This window comes from Panthera uncia (assembly GCF_023721935.1).
Source record: "Panthera uncia isolate 11264 chromosome B2 unlocalized genomic scaffold, Puncia_PCG_1.0 HiC_scaffold_24, whole genome shotgun sequence".
NCBI classification, from domain to species: Eukaryota; Metazoa; Chordata; class Mammalia; order Carnivora; family Felidae; genus Panthera; species Panthera uncia.
In genome coordinates, this window is record NW_026057580.1 from 74,985,365 (window position 1) to 75,010,389 (window position 25,025).

General features: G+C 40.4%; 1 protein-coding gene across 5 annotated transcripts in view; it reads right to left on the reverse strand.

The window, feature by feature from the left end:
* The window catches only part of ROS1 (ROS proto-oncogene 1, receptor tyrosine kinase), a 114,441-nt gene that overhangs the window by 77,471 nt on the left and 11,945 nt on the right, over positions 1 to 25,025 (reverse strand). For 4 of the 5 annotated variants that reach the window (XM_049654238.1, XM_049654240.1, XM_049654241.1 and 1 more), the window contains 10 exons: positions 19,880 to 19,940; positions 14,048 to 14,196; positions 13,235 to 13,373; positions 10,042 to 10,243; positions 9,305 to 9,381; positions 7,845 to 7,967; positions 7,488 to 7,672; positions 6,227 to 6,324; positions 1,916 to 2,412; positions 251 to 463 (listed from right to left, as the gene is read on the reverse strand). In XM_049654238.1, coding sequence (XP_049510195.1) covers positions 251 to 463; positions 1,916 to 2,412; positions 6,227 to 6,324; positions 7,488 to 7,672; positions 7,845 to 7,967; positions 9,305 to 9,381; positions 10,042 to 10,243; positions 13,235 to 13,373; positions 14,048 to 14,196; positions 19,880 to 19,940 — 1,744 coding nt within the window. The remainder of the gene's footprint in view (positions 1 to 250; positions 464 to 1,915; positions 2,413 to 6,226; positions 6,325 to 7,487; positions 7,673 to 7,844; positions 7,968 to 9,304; positions 9,382 to 10,041; positions 10,244 to 13,234; positions 13,374 to 14,047; positions 14,197 to 19,879; positions 19,941 to 25,025) is intronic. The other variant, XM_049654239.1, reaches the window with a different exon arrangement.

Genomic DNA, 25,025 nt, shown 5'->3' on the forward strand with positions numbered 1-25,025 from the left:
AAATCAAGGACATTTTCAGTGTACCTGGGTGGCTCAGTCAGTTCAGCATTCGACTCTTGATCTCGGCTCAGGTCATGATCTCACAGTTCATGAGATCAAGCCCCACGTCAGGCTTTCTGCTGACAGCATGAAGCCTGCTTGGAGGGCTCTCTCTCCTCTCTCTGCCTCTCCCCCACTCGTTTTCTCCCTCTCTCTCTCTCTCTCTCTCAAAATAAATAAACTTTAAAAAATAAAAAGACCGTTTCCTCACCTGGCACCAGAGTGGTGCCCACCAAGGGCTCCGACCAAGGGCCTGGCCCCTTGGGAGAACCGGCTCTCACAGAAACCTTGTATCTTGCAGCACTCTGCAGCTCAGGCACGTTAAGCACGGTCCCACTTATGTTAGAGAAAATCCGAGTGATTTCAGGAAAGTTCTCGGTTGATACTTTCACCTCATAAGTCCAGTTCTGCCAGGCGGAGGGGCCTAATGAAAAGTTAAACCACATTACTGACCAGGATGACATAGACAAGGGCAAACAAAAAATTGCCAGTAAATTCATCTACACCTTCATCTTGAGTGGAAGGGTAATTGGGCAGTAAAACCTGTTACCCCGCCAGTCATCAGGGTTAGTCTCATGATATGACTAGGATACTGTCCATTCCAGCCACACCATAGCTTTTGCTCTGTCGAAGGAGACATCATTTCTAACCAATCAGAGTCAAGCTCAGTCGAAGCTAGATGTGTGGCTACGTAAAATTGTCAGGAGGGTGTTCTATAATACCGCTAAGTGTAACCAGGCTCCTCAAGAAAAAATGTTTAATGATGAATCTCTACTACAACTCTCAGTGTTTGCATAGCACCTTCCTCCAGAAATCCAAACTATACAAGAACAAACAAACAAACAACAACAACAAAAACTTCCTATACGGCAGTTGAAATATACAGCAAACAGGCGTAGTTAGCTTTGTCGTAAGGTAAAAAATAGCCCATGTTTGCTAAATAGTCTAGAATCAGGAGTTGGCAAACTACAGCCCACAGGCCAGATCTGGCCCTCTGCCTGTTTTTGTAAATAAAGTTGTACTGGAACACAGCCACAGTTCCTCATTTACATATCATCTATGGCTGTTTACACACTGTAACGGCAGACTTGAGTAGCTATGACAGAGACCATATGGCCCACAGAGCTGAACATATGTACTATCTAGTCCTTCCTTTACAGAAGAAGTTTGCCCACCTCTGTGCTAGATACTAAGTGTTCTACGTAAGCACCTTAATTTTTTTTTCAATATATGAAGTTTATTGTCAAATTGGTTTCCATACAACACCCAGTGCTCATCCCAAAAGGTGCCCTCCTTAAGCACCTTAATTTAATCTGCATGACAATCCCACAGAAATATGTAAGTAACATTCTAGTTTTCCAGTAGTGGAAAACAACGCATGGGCTGGTTAAGTAGCATGCCCAAGATCATTCTACTAATAAATGACAAGGCCTGCCTTTGAAACCATGTAGGCTGGCCCCAGAGCCCACCTGCTGACCCTCCATACACACTGCCTCTCCAGAGATGAAAGTTCAAGTTCAAAGAGCTTTAAGAAATTGCTCCAATTCATGTCAGGTCTAGATGGGTCCAAATCTCAACCCACCTTCTCTATCCCTCTGGCTAATACATTCACTCAGACCACAATGTCAGTGCCTGGCCCCTGGGTGACATTCAATGAATGTGCAAACTATTCTGTTGGGATATACATGGTGAATACAGAGATCCTCCTAATAATAAATGCAGAACAAATGTATAAGCACTTTTTCTGGAGTTAAAAAGCATTTCTGGTTGATGACTGAATAATCACCTACGGGTTCTCAAAATTGAGTCGCATGTCAAGCAGTTCAAACTCTCCTTCCATCAAGGCCAGAAACCACACTGGGGAGGGGGCACTCACTGGCTCCTATGGCGAGGGCAGGGGGTTTCCACTGAACCAGGGCCTGGTGGGAGCCAAAGAGCACGGAGAGCTGCTGGGGGCGGCCCGGCATGGGGTGTGGCTGGGCGTAGGAGCCAAAGATGACCAAGTTCCCAAACCCAAACTCTTCTATGTGACTCAGGTCGCATCCCACGATGAACTCATTGAAAGACAAAGAGTCTTGTTGGAAAACAGCCTTGCCATCTGTGACAAGGAAGTCATTGTTTTCACAAGCAAAGCTCTTCACATCGGCAAAGGAGACATGAGCTAGGACAGGATGGAAAGCAGAGCCGTCCAGAAACGTTGACATGAAGACACGAGCGGTGTCATTGAAATAAATGATTCGTTTGGACTGTGGCTTCACTGCAAAGTCCTTTAACGTGCAACTCTCCACAATACGCAGGGCTTCTGAGTCCCAACCAGATGGCACAGGGAGATCTACTCTATAAATGCCGTCTTTCAGGAGATAAAACGCGTACCTGACATAGGAGCAAAAGAAGCCGGGTGTGATCCAATGCAAGGGTGAGGGTAACACTTTGTCCTGTTGTGCAGTCAGAACCTCTGATCTTACCAGTCACTGAGTCCAGGGTGTCCCAAGGTGCAAAAGAGTAAAGGTATTTACTAAAGATACGCACTATTCATTTAAGTTAGAGGCTGAAACATTGCAAAATTTCAGTCTCACTTAACAATGCTTTGTCTCTAACCATATATGTGACTTTCTAAGGAATCAGAAAATTTAAGAGCAGAAAGGGTCTTTAAGATTTTCTAATGAAGCCTACTTTTTTTTATGTTTAATTATATTTTGAGAGAGTGCAAGCAGGGGAGGGGCAGACAGAGGGGGACAGAGGAAGCAGGCTTTGCACTAACAGCAGCAACCCCCATGTGGGGCTCGAACTTGCAAACCACGAGATCACAACCTGAGCCCGAGTCAGCCGCTCACCTGACTGAGCCACCCAGACGCCCCCTAATGAAGCTTACTTTTAAAGGAAAGCATATTATATAAAAATTACATGCCTACATGTGTTATTTATTGTAAAACACTTTTCTCCATAATGCACATATTCTTAAATCTAATTCTTTCAATAAATTTTCCCATGCATTGTGAATGATAAAATAAAGCAAAAATGTTTAACCTATTTTAAAGCCAGTTATTATTTTGCTATAAATATCTTATAGTACATAAATATAATAGTAAAACTACTTTGCATTTTGGAGTAGACTAAGTTTTTTTTTAATATTTACAGTTGAGTGGGGCAATAGAGCTACCATTTTGCAAATCATAAAGATTAAAACCCCACAAGACAGCAAAACAGCTGGGATGGACCACCCAGCAGTTAGGAGAAGCCAATGGAAATCTCATGGCAACAGTGAAGGTGAGTTTTTAATAATAAAAACACCACCAAAATATTTCACTGATAAACCAAATCTGTAAATAGAATTTGAACTAAAACATAAAACTATTAATTTGGATGAAGCTAATTTTGAATGTGTGATCATGGAGACAGATGCTAACAAAAGTATACTTCTGCTTAGTAAATCTTTCTTATCACAACCCTGTGGATTGACAGGATTCCAACATTTCATCACAACTGTCTAATCATTTTCTTTGTCCTATTCAGTCCCGTTCTTGTTCTCCTTGATGGCTGTCCCAAATCTTTATCAATATGCTCCACTCCTGTGCTAGAATAATATCTGAGATATAAACTCCACGCTGAGATGTTAACCTATGTTTCTTGTCTTAAAAAAGGGTTGTAGCGGGGCGCCTGGGTGGCTCAGTCGGTTAAGCGGCTGACTTCGGCCCAGGTCATGATCTCGCGGTCTGTGAGTTTGAGCCCCGCGTTGGGCTCTGTGCTGACAGCTCAGAGCCTGGACCCTGTTTCAGATTCTGTGTCTCCCTCTCTCTGACCCTCCCCCGTTCATGCTTTGTCTCTGTCTCAAAAATAAATAAACGCTAAAAAAAAAAAAAAATTTTTTTTTTTTAAAAAGAAAGGGTTGTAGCAGGCAAAAAGCAGAAACAACTTGGCTCTTAACTGCCTGCTTTTGTTTCCCAAATTCAAAGCTATTAAGGGAATATAAAGGGATTTCAGGGTAGATAAGAGGAAGATTTGGCATGAAGATTACAATCCTTGTACTGAAGTAAAGAGGAGTGTGGGTCTTTAATACTCTTTGCCACTTTGGAGGGGAAAGAAAAGAGAGTGAAAGTTAACAGAGCTGGGGTGTGTGGGGGGGAGGGGGGAAGAAGGCAGAGGTGAGAAAGAGAAGCAGGGGGGGGAAGAAGGGAAGAAGTTTAGAAGCCTCAATGAGTGAATAATTCACTGGTGCAAAATAACAACAGAAACCATTCTTTAATGCTTTTTTTTAATGTTTATTTTTAAGAGGGAGAGTGGGGGAGGGGAGAGGGGGACAGAGGATATGAAGCGGGCTCTGCGCTGACAGCAGAGAGCCCGATCCAGGGCTTGAACTACTGAACTGTGAGATCATGACCTGTGCCAAAGTTGGACACTTAACAGACTGAGCCACCCAGGAGTCCAAAGGAAACCATTTTTAATGCCAGGAGAATAAATGATTTCACACATTTGGAGTTCCTTAGGAACACTACAAACAAAGTGTTGCTGAAAGTTATATGCTGATTTTTACAGAAACCCTATTATTGTATAGGGAGATGATTAGAAGACAGACATTGGGAGCCAAGTACTGGTCCCATTGCAAAAGAGCCTTGCGATCTTGGGTCATTACTAACCTGTGCCTTACTTTCCTATCTGTAAACTGACATAGCAAAAGTACCTACTTCATAGGGATGAACAAGAACTAAATGAATTTTTGGAAGTAATACACTTAGAAGCACATACTAAGTGCCCAATTAATATCAATTATCGTTAATATTTCTAGTCACATTTCAAAATCTAAGCACAAAACAGTTTTATCCTAATGGAAAAAAGCCACCAAAAACCTCACTAAGATGAATTTTGAGTGATTGATGTAATGGGTGAATTTTATTATCCTTATTACATTTATTATACGTAATATTATAAATATAATAATATAATATTATTACACATAATATTATAAATATATTTATTATTATTTTAGTAGGTGAAGTTTATTTATAAAATGAGGCTTTCTGTGTAATTGTCAGCAACAAAGTTCCATTTCATAGGATCTTAGACTTTTACAAATGAGAAAAATAATATTCAGGGAATCCAAAAGACTTATCCTACATCACAGTGTTTTTCAAACACATTCTTGAATTTAGTGATTCATTCAATCCTAAGATAAAATAAGTAACTAGTAAAGTACGAACAAATATGAATAGAAAACTTGATTTCAGATCAACAACGAGCAACCTTTGTTTTTAATGTCAATTCATGAAAAATAAAAAGCGCCTTGGGCTATATACTTTGTTTTCATTCAAAACGAAAACAATTTTACTCATACAGGAAAGAAAAAAAAAGTAATCTTACAAACATTGCCTTTGCTTATTGTTATTAGCCTGTTATTATCCGGTCACATTTAAGAAATAATATTCACAAAATAATTTTCTGTGTTTGCATCCTTCACATTTATGTGCATTTGGAGATCACAACATATATTCACAGGGAATACCTCATGTCATACTCAAAATAACCCAACCGGGCCAGCATTGTTATCTTCCACATATGAATTGATAAACGAAAAGTTACTTGCTACAAGTCATACTGCAATTTAAGCAGGACAGCTGAGCTAAAATGTGTCTATTTCATTTGTGGGGGGAAAAATAGATATTTATAGCGGGAAATTTTTCCTTGTTATTAACCATCAATACCTGTGTCCAAAGGTGGGTGATAGCAGCTACCTTGCAAAGCCAGCTTCTGATAGGTGTGAGAACCAGACCAGAGAAATGAATTGGTGTTGAATTGCTCAGCAAAAGAAACAGTACGATGAAAGGAAGCAGTCAGAAAGGACTTCGCGCGGGGAGTGTTGAGGGGGCAAAGGGACCCGGAGTCATGCCATAAAATGACAAATACAGGACTGGAATCTATCCCTGAGTCCCCCACAAGAGGTCTTTCCCATATACTCATATTTTACCGTGAAGGAGAGGAAAATCTACTCAACTTGAGAAGTTGTAGTTCAAGTTTGCAAGAAATTTCCTCGTGGCTCTATAAAAGGAAAACTTTGCCTAAAATTATATTTTATTTTATTTGAAATAAGATCTATAGATTGGTTCCTCTAATTCTATGATGTTTCATTATCAAGCAAGTTTCCCAAAGATTCTTGCCAAGGAAGAGAATCCATCATCATAAGGTTAACACTTACCCATTGTATGAATCAGCCACAATTTTTTGAGGTGTGGTAATTGACGGAGGAGTAATTTCCTCAGTGTTTGAGCAGTTCTCTAAATCACAGGTGTATACCTAGAGAATCAAGCATGCATCAGTATAGATCAGTGTCTGTCTATGTTCAGTTTGGCAACAAGTATTTCTTTTTTTATTTTTTCACTGTGTCCCCTACCCCCACACCCTCTCTAACAATAAGTATTCCCAAGCGTCTGTTCTGTGCTTAGAATTTGCTAGTCACTGATCACTTTTCAAAGTATAAAAAAGAAAAAAAAACTTAAAAGTCAGTTTTGTATCCTATATCCTAATGAGTGTGTATCCTGTTTACATCAATAAAATACAAAAACCTATTTGTCTGGCTTGTGGAAGCACTCAACTACTTTTTTTAAGATTTTTTTTTATTTGAAAGAGAGAGAGAACACAAGCAGGGGAGACAGGCAGGGGGAGGGGGGGAGAGAGAGAGAGAGAGAGAGAGAGAGAGAGAGAGAGAGAGAGAATCCTAAGCAGGCTCTACACTTAGCTCAGAGTCCAACACAGGGCTCAATCCCATGACCCTGGGACCATGACCTGAGCTGAAATCAAGAGTTGGACACTCAACCAACTGAGCCACCCAGGCGCCCCAGAGATTTTTAAGTAATCTGTACAGCCAACGTGGAGCTTGAACTTACATCCCCAAGATCAAGAGTCACATGCTCGACTGACTGAACCAGTCAGGCACTCCTCAACTATTTTTTAATATTTAAGCTATATCCAAGTTTATGGGCTTCCAGCAATGGTGATTGTAATAAGCTTGTCCCTTTGAAATAAGGAAACTTGAAACACATCAAGTGTGTCTCCTTAAAGATTTCAGTTATACTGTATTTTCAGAAACCTACTAAAGTTATCCCTGGCTATTGTCTAATTTAAACGCCTGCAGTTGATTTTAATCATGATTGGTAGTCTCACCTACTGATAGCACAGAGACCACCACTCTTATGGAAAGTGAGTTATCACAAATGTAATAAACCCGTGGCTCTAAAAAATCACAAATAAAGATGACTTAAAGGTAGGTCAGGATTAGTCCTAGGTAAATTCTAGACCCGCCTATAGACCAGATCTGTGATTCATTGCTAATCCAGCGTCTAGAACATAGCAAATATTCAGTGAGTATTTATTGAATGAATTATGTTTACTTGTAAATATACCGAGAAATGCATGTGAGTGTCAATATCTAGCTGTTCACTTTAAATTCTCAGACTAACCCGTTCATCCATGATGAAATACATCCTCTGATAAAGCCAGTCTACGGAGATGGAAGAAATTAATCCTGAGCCTCTGTAAAAAATTCTCAGGTCAGACACATCAGACATGTTGGCAGCCTCTTTCACCCATATGAGAGTTCCTTCAGAGAAATACACAACTTGCTGGTGGACATTAATCGATATTCCTAGAAGAGCCATGCAAATACATGTCTGTTACTATACAACAACCAGGAAAAAAAAGCACGTGACAGAAAATGTATTTCTTTTCATTTTTAATAAGGAGATCATAACAGAAGTCAGTCTGGATCTTTTTTTTTTTTTTTCACACTAAGGGAACATTTCTTTCATTATACTGACCTGTAATATTACTGTATATAGCATCTGAATGAAGGCAATGTGCTTCATCTACCAGATGTTTTAAAGATCTCTTTCTTAGAGAAGATTTTCTGGATAAAAAGAGCCACTGTTCCTCTTCTTGAACTAAAACAATAACACGATTTACAGACAGACCAACCATATACACATTGACACACACGCAAAAGAACCCATTACCATCCTTCAAAGCAAGGCAACTAATGCTTGAAAGAGGCTGGTCAGATTTTTGTCTGAAGACACTGGGACATTTCAACTGCAGTACAAATCACATTTAGTCCATGATGAGGGGAGCGAAGTACAGTGTCAATCAAGTAGGATTTATACATATGTGCCCCAGAGGGTCCCCAGAATAAGATCACATAAGGGATCACCGTTTTCAACAGCCTTGCCCCAAGTAGGAGCTCAGCTCGTTACCCCCAGCCATGAGAATGTGACTGCTTGGTGGAGGTGGGCCAGCCCAGGCCAGACTGGCTTGTTGCATAACACCAGACAGACATTGCTTGTCTCTTTTTTCTTCAATGATCTCTCCCTTTGAGGCCAGAGAGAAGTCCTCAGAGCAATGAAATCTGAGGACTGCAGAGCTCTGCTTGACGTCCCACTCAACTGGAGACTGATGCCGTGTGCGTCGACGAACACTTTTAGGGCAATTAATAAAAGTTATGCAATAATTGCAGTAACAACAACCTCAAGCCTGTTCTATATTTAACTCGCCCTTCGGATGCTTCTTGCATAACAGAAATGTCTCTCCTTTCCTAGAGTCCGGTAACAGCCAAAAAACCAAAGGCCGGCGATAGATGACATCGAATACACACTGGCATAGATGCGTGCAGATAATTCATTATTGTTTTTCCCACACGGGCCTCATACAGGAAGTACTCAATCTCTCAAGGCAATTGTTGAAATGCCAAAGTGAAAACAAAAATGACACTGGCAAAAAAATAACAAAAGCTAATTTGGTAGATTGAATATTAAAAATGGTAAAATGTCAATTATTAAATCCAGCTATATTTTAAAACCTTAAGGAGAGTGGAAGAAACAAATATCTGATATGTATTCATTGATGATACATAATATGAAACGGGGTTGAGGGCAAAAAGATTATATGTGTCCCTAAGTATATAAATATGAGTCACAATCACTAGTGATTTCACCTGAAACTAAGGATTTGCTTGAGGCCATTTTTTTATCCCTAAATTTTTCATTCCAAGTTTTAAATTTCTAAATGCTGACTTAAGAACATGGGTCTCATAACTTCCTTCTGTTTGCCAAATAAGGGGATTCATTTAAAACCGAAAGCTTACCAAGTGCCAAAAGACAGTGTTTATTTGGGTAGAAGAGGTGGGGTTCTTGGGCTCCACCAGATGACCCCGGACTCTGAGCGCTGAACCCACCCTTGCCACCCCTCAGTTCCAAGTAACAAAGGGGCATTTCCCAGGCTGTACCTGCTGAGGATGGAGTGGTAATACTAGATTCTGCTTCTGGCCCCTCACCAACTTCATTTACTGCTGCAATGGAAAACCTATTCCAAAAACAATTTGGAGAGATGTGTTTCACATGGCATGGTGTGAACATGAGATAAAAAGAGAAGGAGCAATATTTCTATTTAAAGAACAATGTGGCAATGCATGTATCTAGTTTCTCGGTACCACTGCTCAGCCCTGAAACGACCATCAATCACATCCTTATTTGCATTCCCCGTAGACCAGGTCAGGGTCACAGAGGTCAAAAGCTGAACTCTGCTATCTACATGACCCCCATTCCTACCCTAATTTAAAGAGGTGTTAGTAAATGCTAGAAAAGCTAACAGTAATAAAATAATCTCCCTAACGATTAATAAAAAAATAAATAAAATAAAGCACCACTAACAAAATTTCACCTCCTTACTTTTTTCATGTTGGATTAAATAAAGAAATGGTATCATGGTGTATATGGTGTCTTTATTAGTGCCTCTTTCTAAGGATCCTCTGAATATAATAGAAATACTTCAGAATGTTTTTGCTTAGGACACTGTAATCTAACACACAAACTTGAGGAAAGCTACAAGAACTTCAACCCAACAGCACAAAGTCAAGGGGAGTTCTCCAAATACATTTAAACAACTTTGGGGCCATATTTCTTCAATAATTCCTATGCCTGCAGCCATGCTGGCTACAATTACCTTGCACCACTTAATTCTTACCTGTAGGTGGTGTTTGGTAGAGTGGAGTAAAACTGGAAACTGGTTCTCTGTGTCCCTGAATCTAATTGTTGATTTTTGCTGATCAGCCTTAAGTTATAACCCAAAATAGGTCCTCCCGGGAATTGTGGTGGAGCCCAACTGACTTCCACGGTGTCGGGACTTGAGCTCTCGATATTTCTGATGGAAGGAGCAGTTTCCGGAACTAGATGAAGTAATGGTGACATGGTGAATAGGAAAATTACAGGCACAAATTTAAATAGGATAGGAAAAAAGTTTTGTGTTTTGAAGTGTAAATTAAATATTTGCATTAATATTCAAAGTAAGTGATAGGAGGTGGTAAGAGATCTATGAGCTGCGACTCTTGATCCCTGAATGAGACCAGTTAGCTACTTTCCCGAGGGACTCTTTCAAGTATTATTTTCCTTGCATCTCCTTTATGAAATAAAATTAAATGTGGAGGTACGTAAATAGGAGAAATGTTCTGGAAAAAAATTATCAAAAATCTCCGGAGAGCTGAATGAATTGAAACTGTAGGGTGGTTCCCAGTGCGGAAGGAGAGGAGAAGCTATAATAAAACAGGAGTCAATGATTAACACGAGTTGGAAGAAGTAAATCCTGGGCCTTCTCACTCAGGAGAGTGCTATAGCCTGACTAGTTCCAGCTGAAGATACAGGTTCAGATAAGCAAGATTTAGAACAGTGTGCTTCCCTCTTGCTGGCCTCAGCTGTGCTGGCCCAGACTGTGTGTTCCATACCCCAGCTCCCAGGGTCCCTTGGAATCCAAGTAGACTGTGTTTAAGGCAGGACCCTCTCCCTTATGAAGGATTAAAGGAACATGCGTGAATTAATTAAGCATTCACTCACAGACTTTAGAAGCTATCTAAGTAGCAAAGAGCAGAAAGAAAAACAAATGATCTAACAGCCTATCTGCCTTCATGCCTCCACCTACTTCTCATAACTCCCACCCCTGAAACCACACTCTTTTATTTCCTCTTCCCAGAGAAAGACATACTCTGATGTCACTTTGTTCTTGTGTAGACTTCGCTCCCTCTGAACACGTTTGGCAAATGCTTTGCATCACTCCTGACTCATGAGAGTTGGTAGAAATAAGACAGTTCAACCTTCACAGTGGATGAGTTTTTAAAGGGCCTGTTAATTGATCTCTTGGCCTTTCTCTGATACAATTCCTCCTCAACTCTCAGACTAATCTTTGAAAAACACAAACCTCATTGTGTCCACTCCTCTGCTCCACGCATTCAGTCACCTTGGTGAGCAGAGGGGTACAAATCATCTTTCACTGATCAGAATCAGGATGTCAAAAAACCTAATTCATTAGGGTCAATGCTCAGACATGATCTGCTTCACTTTGAGCAAGTTCGATGCCACCTACATGGTGAGCTGTGATTCTTGTCCAAATCTCTCCCACAAAAATCCTCCCCAAAAGGCTGGTCAGGTTGGGCAAGATAATCCCTGACTAATAACAATTCCACTTGGTTAAGAAATTATCTTCATCAGGGCACCATCTAGAATCATACATTTCCCATCAAGAAAAGAAGAGGGCCATGAAGCATGAAAAACAAAACAGAGACCTATAAGTTTTAATGTGGCTAGAAAAGTGACAAAGAATTGAAGAATAAGGGGCTATCCACGAAAAGGATACCCAGTGTAGGTCCAGAATACCTGGAGGGCATGAGAGCTTACAAATCCAGAAGAAAGGCCCAGAAATGGAAAGCAAAATTTGCCTTCTTCATTATTTTGATTTGACTAGCCATGCGCCCTGGATCATGTTCTCTCTCCAGGATCAGAAAAGGCTCCAGTGCTGCTAGGATGCATGAGACACTAGTTTGAACAAAGAAGGATCCATGTATTCTACTCTGCCTGGGAACATTTCAAATACTGTCCTAGGCCAGTGTCTGACCTGAGGTTCTGAGGATGGTCAGGGAATAATCAGCAGAGGTGGCCACACACAGCCTAAAATCTGATCAACAAGAAGAGGGCACTAGTCAGGGAAGGGGAAAAATTCCTCAACCAGCTTCATCAGCTGTCCAGCTATGCTTCCGGGCATGGCCTAGTTCAGTGTGAGGCTCTTTGCACACTGCCAAATCTCCAGAACTAAGGTGTAGGGACATCTAACATCTGCCTGGAGTAAGCCCCCCAGGTCCATTCAGCTAACCCTGCAGGTAAAGGCACCAGACAACTCTCCTTCATTGTCCGTCCCAGGCATTTATCCCCCTGAAATGCTGTAAGCTTGAATCCTTTTCCTGGTGTGGAAGTCACGTCTTCAAAAGGAGAAATCAGAAACCGCTCCAAAAAATGTGCTATTTTTTTAAAAAATCATGTCTGTTAAAATATTAAAGTATTATCATAACCTCCATGCTGGTCACACTACGTCTGTGCTTTCAAATCTCTCTCATTCCCTCAATTCATTCTATGTGTAGTTAACAAAATTACCTTTTTAAGAAGCATGTGAAGCAATTACTTCTCTGCTTTAAAACCATCCTTAACTCTTAGTGGCTTATTGAGGTTTATACTGACTACCTTATTTAATACCTGATGTCCTTCACCCCATGTCCCATTTCCAAATCCCTGACAGACCCTGTTCAAAATGTTCCTCTTACCCAGGTGCCTGGGTGGCTCAGACAGTTAAGTGTCTGACTCCTGTTTTTGACTCAGGTCATGATCTCATGGTTTGTGAGTTTGATCCCTGCATTGAGCCCAGCGTGCAGCCCCTCTAGGAGACCCGCATGGAGCCCTGCATGGGGCTCCAGGCTGAGAGCATGGAGTCTGCTTGAGATTCTCTCTCTCCCTGTCTCTCTGCCCCTCCCCCAGTCTCTTTCAAAAATAAATAAATAAATTTTTTTTAAAATGTTCCTCTTACCATAGTACACAGCACCTTCCCAATTACAATCTACTTTCCTTATTTATTATGTTTACTCCTTAGAGTTATGTCTCCTCCTCCAAAAGGTGAACAGCACAAGAACAGGGAGTTTTGTATCGACCACAGAGGTACAGGGAGCACCTAGAATGCCAGTTGATCCCAGAGGTATAGCGACTTGACATATAGTGAAGTACTCAGTTACCGAACGGATCGATTGATGAAGGAATCATTTATTTCGTTATTTAAAATAAACACAAACCAAACTAAAACTTTGGAATAATCTCCTCATTTCATAAGCAACACAGGTGCACCATACCTCCATAAGGATGAGTCCTGTAACTGGGACTTGGCAGAGAAGATAGCTGTAGCTGGGCTGTGAGGATCCAGACCACTCGAAACATATACTCAGTGAAGGGATGCAGGGATTCTACCGTGTATGAGAGCTTGGACACAGCCTACATCAATGAGAGATTAATAGTCAGCATTTATAGAATCACCACCACACGGTGCGACTCAAGAACACAGATTAGTTTGTAAAAGATGCATGCCTTTTTTGGCTATGGGGTGACCCAGGGCCCATCAGACCAGGAAAAAACAGAGACCTGGAGCTTAGAGCTGAGCCATCCAGATGTCAGTCAACATAATTCACACCAAAAGTCCCTCCTTCTTCAAAATTGCAAAACTATGGATTCAGCCCTCTGCCATGTACCTCAAGGTTTTACTTTACCTTTTCTATGTGAATATACTTAGTGTCTTGGGATTATTCTCTGAACTTGCTCATGCTTGCTTTCCTAAAAGAGACAGTTCTAGGTGACCTTCTTGCCCTCCCTCCTAGTTGGGATCACTGTGGGTGGGATGGGCAGATAAGGATCAATGTTATGAGTATTGAGTATGTGATGTTGTGCTGAAGGAACAAAAATGTGTCTAATAATATGTTTTCTTCAAAAATAAAGGATTTAGCATCGACGTGTGGGAGTACTAGAGATTAAAATTCATCTAATCCAACCACTCACATTATACTTGAATCTTCTCCAAAATGTCTTTATGCCTATAATATATGCAGTAATTTGGCACTTCTAATAATTTGGAAAAAAAATCTGTGTGTATGTACACAGGCAGCTTTTCACACCTCAGTATAAGTCCAGCTTCCAGGAAGTTGTGCGTATTTCCACTGAATGATGTATTTGACTCCAGAGATGTTGGCAGATTTCCATCGTAATGTCACACTATGGCTTCCAATGGAAGAAGCAAAGGGTGCTGTGGGGAGGTCTGCATTTTCTGGGGAGAAAGGAAGATTTCATTCGCCATCAGAAGAAAGGGTGTCCGTTTCATCTAGTGCTCTCAGGACTCTCTTGTTACAACTACATCTTGCCACAAAAACCCACCTGAATAATAAAAGATGCATATAGTCAACTGGTTAATATTCTGAAAATCAGCGAATCAGTCTGGCATCTTGTTTTCCCCATAGTATTCATTAATACGTTTTTTTGTTTTTGTTTTTTTTTTTTACAGGCAAGGACCATGGAGCGTTCTGAGAATGTCCAGTTTTCTCTTACTAAACCACTTCCTTCTAGGTGAGGGGGCTGGGTGCCAGGAATATGGTACATAACAGAACCATCCATTGTCCCAGAACGTGTATCCCAATTCACACTACAATTCTCGTTATTGCTCATCTTGTCAATACATCATTTTTAGGGGCACCTGGGTGGCTCAGTCGGTTGAGCGACCGACTTCGGCTCAGGTCACGATCTCGCAGTCCGTGAGTTCGAGCCCCACGTCGGGCTCTGTGTTGACAGCTCGGAGCCTGGAGCCTGCTTCAGATTCTGTGTCTCCCTCTCTCTGACCCTCCCCCGTTCATGCTCTTTCTCTCTCTGTCTCAAAAATAAATAAACGTTAAAAAAAAATTTTTTAATAAAAAATAAAATAAATAAATAAATCATTTTTATTTTTTTAAATTTATTTTTGAAAGAGAGGGAGACAGAGACAGAGCATAAGTGTGGGAGGCGCAGAGAGAGAAAGGGAGACACAGAATCTGAAGCAGGCTCCATGCTCCAAGATGTCAGCACAGAGCCCAACGTGGGGATCAAACTCACAAACCGTGAGATCATGACCTGAACCGAAGCCAGACGCTTAACCGGCTGATCCTCCCAGGTGTCCCAGTAAGTTATTTTTATATGTACAAGTAGTTGTACTCCAAAGGATTCTATAATTCAGTTGTTCTATATTGTGAAATATCTTGTGTCTTCTAAACATCAGTAACATCACAACTGGCAACACACATTTATTGGTGCTACTTTCAGGCACTGTACAAGGGGCTAGAATTTGGAACGGTATGTTCCCCAGGGATGAAGTTATTTCACTTTACTTTTTCTATTTTCCAAAATTGTGGCTGATTTACTACTTGAGCTTGCTCCCCCCCCCCCAATTATTTATTGTGTAAAATACACATAACAAAAATTTACTGTCTTAACATTTTTAAGTGTGTTCAGTGGTATTAAGTACATTTATATTGTTGTGCAACCATAACCGCCATCCATCTCCAGAACTCTTTTCCTCTTGCAAAACTGAAACTCTACCCATTAAACATGAACTTCCCATTCTTTACCCCCACCCCCACCCCCGCCTCTGGCAGACACCATTCTACTCTCTGTCTCTGTGATTTTGAATACTCTGATCCCTCACATAAGTGTCATCAAACACTATTTGTCTTTTTATGACAGGGCTGATCTCACTTAACATAATGTCCTTAAGATTCATCCATGTTGAACATGGCATCCTTGCCTTGTTCCTGACCTTAGAGGATACAATTTCTTTTATAAAAAAATAAATAATCACTACTCTGGTTGAGAAAACATAATAAGTTTTTGTAAGAAATTGAAAATGGGTAAATACAAACTTCCACAACCTCACCCACAACCTCTGATTAAAAATTACACCATTCTGATCATTATAGATACTGAATCTGGACTAATTAAAGTCCATAGTACCAGAATATCCTGTGACCCAGAAAAAAGAAAGCCACCATCATCTGAGGTTCTAGCCCACAGAGAGGCTTAGCACAACACTTCTCTGCTGATTCTTTTATTTATAGTTCATTTTTAGCTTTTATAACTACACAAACAAAGCACAGCTCCATTTCCCCCCATTTTATGGTGTGAGACACTTAATCGCGGGGACTGGAATATGCAGTGGAAAACCTTTTTCAAAAAATAAAGGAAACCTCATTTAAAGTGGAATCAAGAGGGGTGCCTGGGTGGCTCAGTCGGTTAAGCGGCCGACTTCGGCTCAGGTCATGATCTCACGGCTCGTGAGTTCGAGCCCCGCGTCGGGCTCTGTGCTGACAGCTCAGAGCCTGGAGCCTGTTTCAGATTCTGTGTCTCCCTCTCTCTCTCTGACCCTCCCCTGTTCATGCTCTGTCTCTCTGTCTCAAAAGTAAATAAACATTAAAAAAAAATTAAAAAAAAATAAAGTGGAATCAAGAAGCCCTGATGGGGGGAGCTCTCACACACGTACCATTCATTGTACCCTGCATAACCAGCAGCAAGAAGGAGGATAAGAATTATCTTGACATGGAGGATATTTTTTACACGGGATTTTTTTTTTAAAGAAAAAGAAGGAAGATCCCTCCACATTCCAGCAACAATGCACTAACACAATCTCGAACTCCCGTTCATCTCCAGTGAACTTTTGTTCAAAACAACCCTCCCCAGTTTCCCTCTTTCCTCTATAAAAACCTACATTCCCTCTGTTCTCTGGGCTTACCTACAGTTTGCCATAGTTTGCTCACCCCAAATTGCAATTCCTTTGCTAATTCCTGAATAAACCCATATTGCTAGTGAAATAACTGGCTACTTTATTTTTAAGGTTGACATGCTAAAGAAGAGTCCAGTGTGGAGTTGTCAGCAAAGAGGAAGATCCGAAAGAATCAGAAAGAAGGTAAGTTGAGACCTGGGCAGAAGGGACCAGGGTTATATCAGTAAATGCAAGTAAAGGTAAACTTCATAACTAGATGTAGAGATGTTTCAAAGCCATGGCAATGTGCATGGACAATCAGAGGTCAAGGAGGTTTGTTCTAAAATATCAGGGCAAGAGTCAACTAAATGAGAAAAAGAAGCTGAACTGAGCTGTATACGACTTTCAATACACAGCTGAGTGGGTAAGAAAAGCCCCTGAAATCAGACAGTTGGGTTAAAATCAAGTTACTCCCTCTCTAGTTCATTCAATACCACCCCTTTCTATGCAGCCCTAAGCAAATATATATACTTTTGTGCCTCATTTTTCTCATCTGTAAAACGGGGATTAAAAATAGTATTTATACCTCTGAGCTCAAAAAGAGCTAATATCTATAAATTACTTTAACAGTGCCTGACTCATAAATACCTAACAAATATTAGTTCTTTTTATTTCACCATTGCTATTTCCACCACGTGGAAGAGAGACACGGACTGTATCTAAAACAGAATAATATAGCAGACTCAGAGATAGGTGAACTAGGTACTAGATGTGTTAGAGACAAAAAAGGATCTTAGGTGTTTGGGCAAAAAGATTCATTATAACAAACTGAAGATATGGCCTGTAAGCACAATTGCTTTTATTTAGACTTGATACATATCATGTGTTAATGGTATATAGACATTGATCCGTAACCAGTGTGAAATATTAAGTAAAGCACCAATTACACTTGTATTATAAAAATATATAATTAAGTTGTTAGTATAATTCTGGAATATAAGAACAGAATGCAACTCAAAGCTTTCCAAACTTTCTCGGTTCTGGCATCTTCAGTTTCTCAGTAATTTTTGCATAACTCCCTGGACCAAAAGAATTACCAAACAGCTCCATGTATTAAGTATAACTTAAGTTATGTGTGTCCTTTCAACTTAGCAGATATTTGAAAAAAAAATAATAACACGTAAATAGAAAGACAATATATGTATTTAATCCTTCGATAAAAAGAATTGCACACTGGTGTGCCTGGATGGCTCAAGCGGTTAAGCGTCCAACTCTTGAGTTCCACTCAGGTCATGATCTCACAGTTCAGGGGTTCGAGCCCCACATCGGGCTCCGTGCTGACATTGTGGAGCCTGCCTGGGATTCTCTCTCTCTCTGCCTCTCTCTCTGCCCTTCCCCTGCTTGTGCTCTCTCTCTCAAAATGAAGAAATAAACTTAAAAAAAAAAAATGAATTGCACACTAATGGGATCTGTGTGCCTATTGGGCTTGGCACAATTTCTCCAATATTGTAATCAGGTTGGGCACCACCATCCTCATTTCCTGTTCCAAGTTGAGTTCTTTATGGTACTTGCTTTTATCCCAGCAATCACCAAAAAAACTCAGCATTGCAAAGATATGATATAGAAAGGAATGTAGCTCATTTTGTTGTTTATACCATGAAATACCTACAACTAGTAGTTCCAATAACGTCCAGAAGATCAACTACCCCTATGTTTCCCTTAAATGTTTAAAATGCTCCACGCTTTCCTATGAGGTATGTGTGATGCACTGCGAGGGGGGAGGGGGGAGGGGGGAGGGGGGAGGGGGGAGGGAGGTTCTTCTGTGCCCAGTTTGGAAACCATAGAATATAAATTTTATCCATAGCTAATTCCCATTACACAGAAGGAAAAGAATGTACTATCACTTATCTCTCCACAGAAATGTCAAGGGGGTTCTTTTGTGGGATACCAAAGGGCAGAAGCAAATCAGGACAGCCAGGCAAGATCCTCCTTCCAGTTTCCATCAGTCACTGAGAGCAAGGAGCAAGCCATTGAAGCAAAGAGCACAACTTATAGGAGAATCAATCATTTCCCCGTCTGGAGGGAACAGTCTACCTTTTCGTGGGAGGAAGACCCTGGAAATTCTGGAAAAGAAAGCTACTAACATCCAGGTTGTGACTTACCAAAGAGTTGGTTCTTCAGAAACCACTAGAGAATTAACACACTAGGGCAAATTCACTAAGACATACCCAACCTGCTCTGAAATCAAAGGGAACTGGAGACGTATAGCCAAGTACGCTACTTACTCAGAATCTAAAAGCAAGAAGCATAGTTTCTAGACATTCAGCAAACTTCCCAGGGCCTTGTAGGGAGCCAGGCAGATAGTAGATACTCTGCTGACTAGCTGTTAGCTGAATAATTAACTGCATATTAATTCCTATGCTTTTGGTTCATTAAAACAGTGACATTTCCTGACCTCAAATCTAGTTAGGATTCATAGTTGTCTCTTTCATTAAGATGGAAGTGATCTCACCTACTGAAGTGAGCGCAAAACCTCCAATTTTAAACCTCGGTCATGTGCTCTGCACCCTATTTTGCTTTAAAAGAAGAGTTTTGCGGGGCGCCTGGGTGACTCAGTCGGTTAAGCAGCCGACTTCACCTCAGGTCATGATCTCACAGTCTGGTCCGTGAGTTCAAGCCCTGCGTAGGGCTCTGTGCTGACAGCTCAGAGCCTGGAGCCTGTTTCAGATTCTGTGTCTCCCTTTCTCTGACCCTCCCCCGTTCATGCTCTCTCTCTGTCCCAAAAATAAATAAACGTTAAAAAAAATTTTTTAATAAAAGAAGAGTTTTGCTGAGTTTCTATCACAATGGCTTCCACATTTGAAAATATTGAATTTTTTTCTATATATGTATATATTTTTTATTACACTGAGATAGAGAAGTCTAAATATTTTTTAAAAATTTTTAACGTTTATTTATTTTTGAGAGAAAGTGCGAGTGGGGGAGGGGCAGAAAGAGGGAGACAGAGGATCCGAAGCAGGCTCCATGCTGGGAGCGCAGAGCCCCATGTGATGTGGGCTAGTTAACTCACAACCTGAGCCGAAATCAGGAGTTGGCCGCTTAACCGACTGAGCCATCCAGGCGCCCCAGAAGTCTAGATAGTTTAAAAGGTGGCTCATTCTCCTTACATACGCACAGTCCCTCGAGCGGTGTTGATTATTTTCAATAATAGTGGCACGCGTCTGCTTACCCAGCACTTCCTCTTCGTACGCACCTTCAGCACCTCTGCAGCCAACCTCACATGATTCTCGCTAAGGAAGACAGGGACCATACCAGTCAGTGCAGCCCAGGAACTGCTTTTGCTGATACATTTCAACTAAATTGTGAAATGCGAATGCCTGCTATGTAAGTATACCGGTGTATCAATTATTTCCACCGCAGTACTTAAAGTTTCCATTTGCTAGTGGAATTAGAACAGCACCTTTCAAACTTTTTTGATCATGTCCCAGATTCCAAAACACATTTTCACAAAACAACTTGGCACACACATACAGATTGGGGTGTGTGTGTGGGGGGGGGGGGGTCTTGAAACAGCACTTACTTTTTTTCTTTTTTTTTAACAGTTTTACTGAGATCTATTTCATATGCCATAAAATTCAGTCATTTAAAGCACACAGTTCAGTGGCTTTTCACTATACTCATAAAATTGGGCAACCATCGCCACAATCTAATTTGAGAACAACTTTATCCCATTAAGAAACCCCATACCTGTGATGCACTCATATATGTTCTGTTCTATTCTATTCATTTAATTTGTTGTGACTCTTTATTCACCAAATTGATTTCATGACCCTATAATATGTGACACCCCACAGTGGGGAAAAAAAACGCTGAGCTCAACCATGCAATTATATGTTTGCCATCTTGGTCAAAGGTTAGTGAGTTAATGACTTTAAACTTTAGCTTAAAATGATGACTATTTATTTTATATACCCATGCTTTCCTTGAGAAATTAAAAACTGACTACATTTCTTAATAACTTGAACATTTTAATAAATATCTTAATACCAATGTTAAAGACACTTTTCCAGAGAAGACATTCAGATGGCTAACAGACACATGAGAAGATGCTCAACATCACTGCTCATCAGAGAACTACAAATCAAAACCACCTGACAGAATGGCTAAAATTAACAACCCAGGAAACAATAGATGTTGGCAAGGATGGGAACCCTTTTGCTGAGTCGGTGGGAATGCAAACTGTATGGAGAACAGTATGGAGGTTCCTCAAAAAACTAAAAATAGAACTACCTTATGACCCAGCAATTGCACTACTAGGTATTTATCCAAAGGATACAGGAGAGCTGATTCGGAGGGGCACATGCACCCCAATGTTTATGGCAACACTATCAACAATAGCCAAATTATGGAAAGAGCTCAAATGTCCATCAACTGATGAATAGATAAAGAAGATATGGTTTATATATACAATGGAATGTTACTAATGATCAAAAAGAATGAAATCTTGCCATTTGCAACAACGTGGATAGAATTAGAATGTATAATGCTAAGCAAAAATAGTCAGAGAATGGCAAATATCATATGATTTCACTTATATGTGGAATTTAAGAAACAAAACAGATGAACATAGGGGAAGGGAAGGAAAAATAGAATAAAAATAGAGGGAGCAAACCATACAAGACTCTTAATATACAGAGAAAAAACTGAGGGTTGCTGGAAAGGTGTTGAGTGGGAGAATGGGCTAGACGGGTGATGGGTGTTAAGGAGGGCACTTGTTATGATGAGCACTGGGTGTTATATGTAAGTGATGAATCACTAAATTCTACTTCTGAAACCATTATTACACCATATGTTAACTAACTCGGATTTAAGTTAAATAAATAGATATTAAAAATAATAAAAATCTATTCACCAATTCCATTAACAAGTATTTTTAGCCACATGACACACAGTCACTGAATGATGTGTATCACTTTCCATATCATAGAAGGTATACACCATATACTCATATGTTATAATTATGTATTTCCTAATAATAGATGGATGAGCACTGGGTGTTATATGTAAGTGATGAGTCACTGAATTCTACTCCTGAAAAAGTTATCACACTATATGTTAACTAACTTGAATTTAAATTTAAAAATTTAAAAAATTTTTAAAAATAGTAATGTTAAATTTTAAGGTCTACAAAAACCTAACAATGATTAACATTTTGCTTCATTAACTGAAAAGAGTAAACATTTTCATAACTAAGACACAAATTTCCTGCAACTCTTAACAGATACATTAGCATTCAAGATAGAAAGAAAAAAAGAAAGAAAGAGAAGAAAGAAAGAAAGAAAGAAAGAAAGAAAGAAAGAAAGAAGAAAGAAAGAAAGAAAGGGGGAGGGAGGAAAGAAGGAAGAAAGAAAGAAAACAAAACAAGAAAGAGAAAAGAAAAGAAAGGAAGGGGAAAAAACTCTTGGAGAAAAGGCACAAATTGTGACTGTAGCACAATTATGATCCATATTCCTGCTCTCAGTCGATTTGCAATTATAATACCTAAGACAACATGCTATTGTTTCTCATGATGATGGTGGAAACCATGACACAACACAATTGCCCTAAACATCCCAGGTAATTTACAAATACTAGCTGCACAATGTTTGACCTGGGCACTCAAAGGAAGTACAGGCTGATAAGCTCGGGTTTGCTTAGTTAAGGATTAATTTAAATACCTCAGTCTGGGCTCAGGATTATTTAACTTAAGGGTTTAGTATACTTTTCACATCCTTATTGCAGGTTTCAATAAAATGCATTCAACATGTTCATTACCTGAGGAGAATAAATATACCAAGTGGCAACAAAATTATCATGTAACATGGAAATTTTTTTCCAAGTCACCAAGGAAGAAGAAAGGAGATGGAATAGTGTTTATTTGGAAATACAGCTAGTACTGACTGCCCAGGAAATTGTGGGCTTATTTTTCCTGCATTTTTTTTTTCAGGGGAAAATACATAAATAAAATTCTGATCTATCTAGGAGTTTAAATGTTTTGTTACTTTGTGGAACTTGTATTTTTTTTTCAGCCTTATTGAGATGTAATTGACATATAAATTGTGTAAATTTAAGGTGTACAACATGTTAATCTGATATATTTATATGTTGCAAAATGATTAACACAATGGCATTTGCTAACATCGCCATCCCATCACACAATGACCATTTCTTTTCTGGGGTGAGAACATTTAAGATCTACTTTCTTGGCAACATTCAGGTATATAATGCAGTATTATTAGCTATAATCACCATGCTGTACATAGCTCTCCGGGACTTGTAGTCATAAAACTGGAAGTTTCTGCTCTAAGGAGTTTAAATATTATATCAAGTGGACGCAACACTGTATATTAGATTCCCTCTCTCTGTTATCTAACGTTGGACTTCGCATGACATTACCCAGTGCTCAAATTGCCTAGAGAGCATCTAAAGGTTTTGGATTTAAGGAATCCAGAGAACCTGAGCCCAGAGCCTGTGGATGGGGCAATTATACAGTGTATTTATTCCGGGCTACTGAGCTACCATTCCCACTGCAGAAGCCAAGTGCATGCTTCCCAGGGGCTACATCGACCTGCTGTCTCTCTTTTAGTCCCTACTGCCATTTCTCCCATAGTAGTAAAACCACTTGTCTCATTGTCCTCTGGCTCCACTCCTGTGTTTATCAGACTGGCTCACATGCTGCAAAATGCCTTTTCTTACTCCTGTAGCACAAGGAGGACACACCCTCCTGGGATGCCCCTAGTTACAGCCTCTCCATATGAATTGTGGCTTCTTTCCCTAAAACACCATTCATTCATTCAAAACGTGTTTGCTGAGTACATTTTTTGTGTGTGCCAAGCACGGGTTTAGGCTTGAAGGATCTGGCAGGGAGCAAGACCAATAAGTTCCCTACCTTCATGGAATGTACGTTCTCTTAGAAGAGGACCGACAACAACAGAGTAAAAATTCTTTTAAACAAAATACATTCAGGGGTGATTGATTGGGGGTGGCTCAGTTGCTTAAGCAACTGACTTGGGCTCAGGTCATGAACTCCCGGTTCCTGAGTTCAAGCCCCAAATCGGGCTATTTGCTCTCACCACAGAGTCCACTTTGGATCCTCTGTCTCCGTCTCTCTCTGCCCCTCCCCAGCTTGTTCTCTCTCTCTCTCTCTCTCTCTCTCTCTCTGTCTCTGTCTCTCTCTCTCTCTCCCTCCCAATAAATAAATAAATAAACAAACTTACAAAAGAAAAAAAGCCATAAAAATAAAATAAAATAAAATTCAGATAATGAAAAGTACTATGAAGAAAATAAGACAAGTTGAAGGCATAAATCCTGACTGGGCAGAAAGGCTGTCTCATCAGGGCGCTCAGAAAGAACCATGCAAAGATGACCCTAGAGCAAGGCCTAAGTGATTTCAAGGAGCTGGGCTCCTATGGGTCTTTTTTTTTTTTTTTTAATTTTTTTTTTTCAACGTTTTTTATTTATTTTTGGGACAGAGAGAGACAGAGCATGAACGGGGGAGGGGCAGAGAGAGAGAGAGACACAGAATCAGAAACAGGCTCCAGGCTCTGAGCCATCAGCCCAGAGCCTGACGCGGGGCTCGAACTCATGGACCACGAGATCGTGACCTGGCTGAAGTCGGACGCTTAACCGACTGCGCCACCCAGGCGCCCCAGGGCTCCTGTGGGTCTTAAGGGCAAAAGCTGGGAGGTAGGAATGTGCCTCCTGTGCTCAGAAGAGGGAAAGGCCAGTGTGGCCGGCACAGAGAATAGGGAGAGGGGTGCAAGAAGAGGCCAGGGAGCCAGCAAACGGTAGTTCGTACTTTTTCTGAAACAGCAATGCGAAGCCATAAAAAGGTTTTTAGGAACAATATGATCTAATTTGTGTTTTTAATTATCAGGAATAAGCCCTCTCACGGGCTAACATCATTTTCCAACTTATACTTTGTTAAGCTAACATTTTCAAGACTATTTCCTCGAAGGACCATGTGCAGAAATTCCCAGCTTCCTGGGTTGACACATTAATGGTTGAAGAGTTTGATTTCCTGTAGGTGTGGGTAGCTGAGTTTAAGTCTCCATCCACATACCTATCTCGATCTCCATATCTATAAAGCATGTATTGCTATTCAGTTCTACTTTATTTAAAGTGTAAAATAGCAAAGTATCTGGGCAACTGGGTGGCTCAGTCGGTTAAGCAGCTGACTTAGGCTCAGGTCATCACCTCATGATTGGTGGGTTTGAGCCCCACATGGGGCTCTGCGCTGACAGCTCGGAGCCTGGAGCCTGCTTCGAATTCTGCGTCTCCTTGTCTCCCTGCCCCTCCCCCACTTGTTCTCTCTCTCTCTCTCTCTCTCTCTCTCT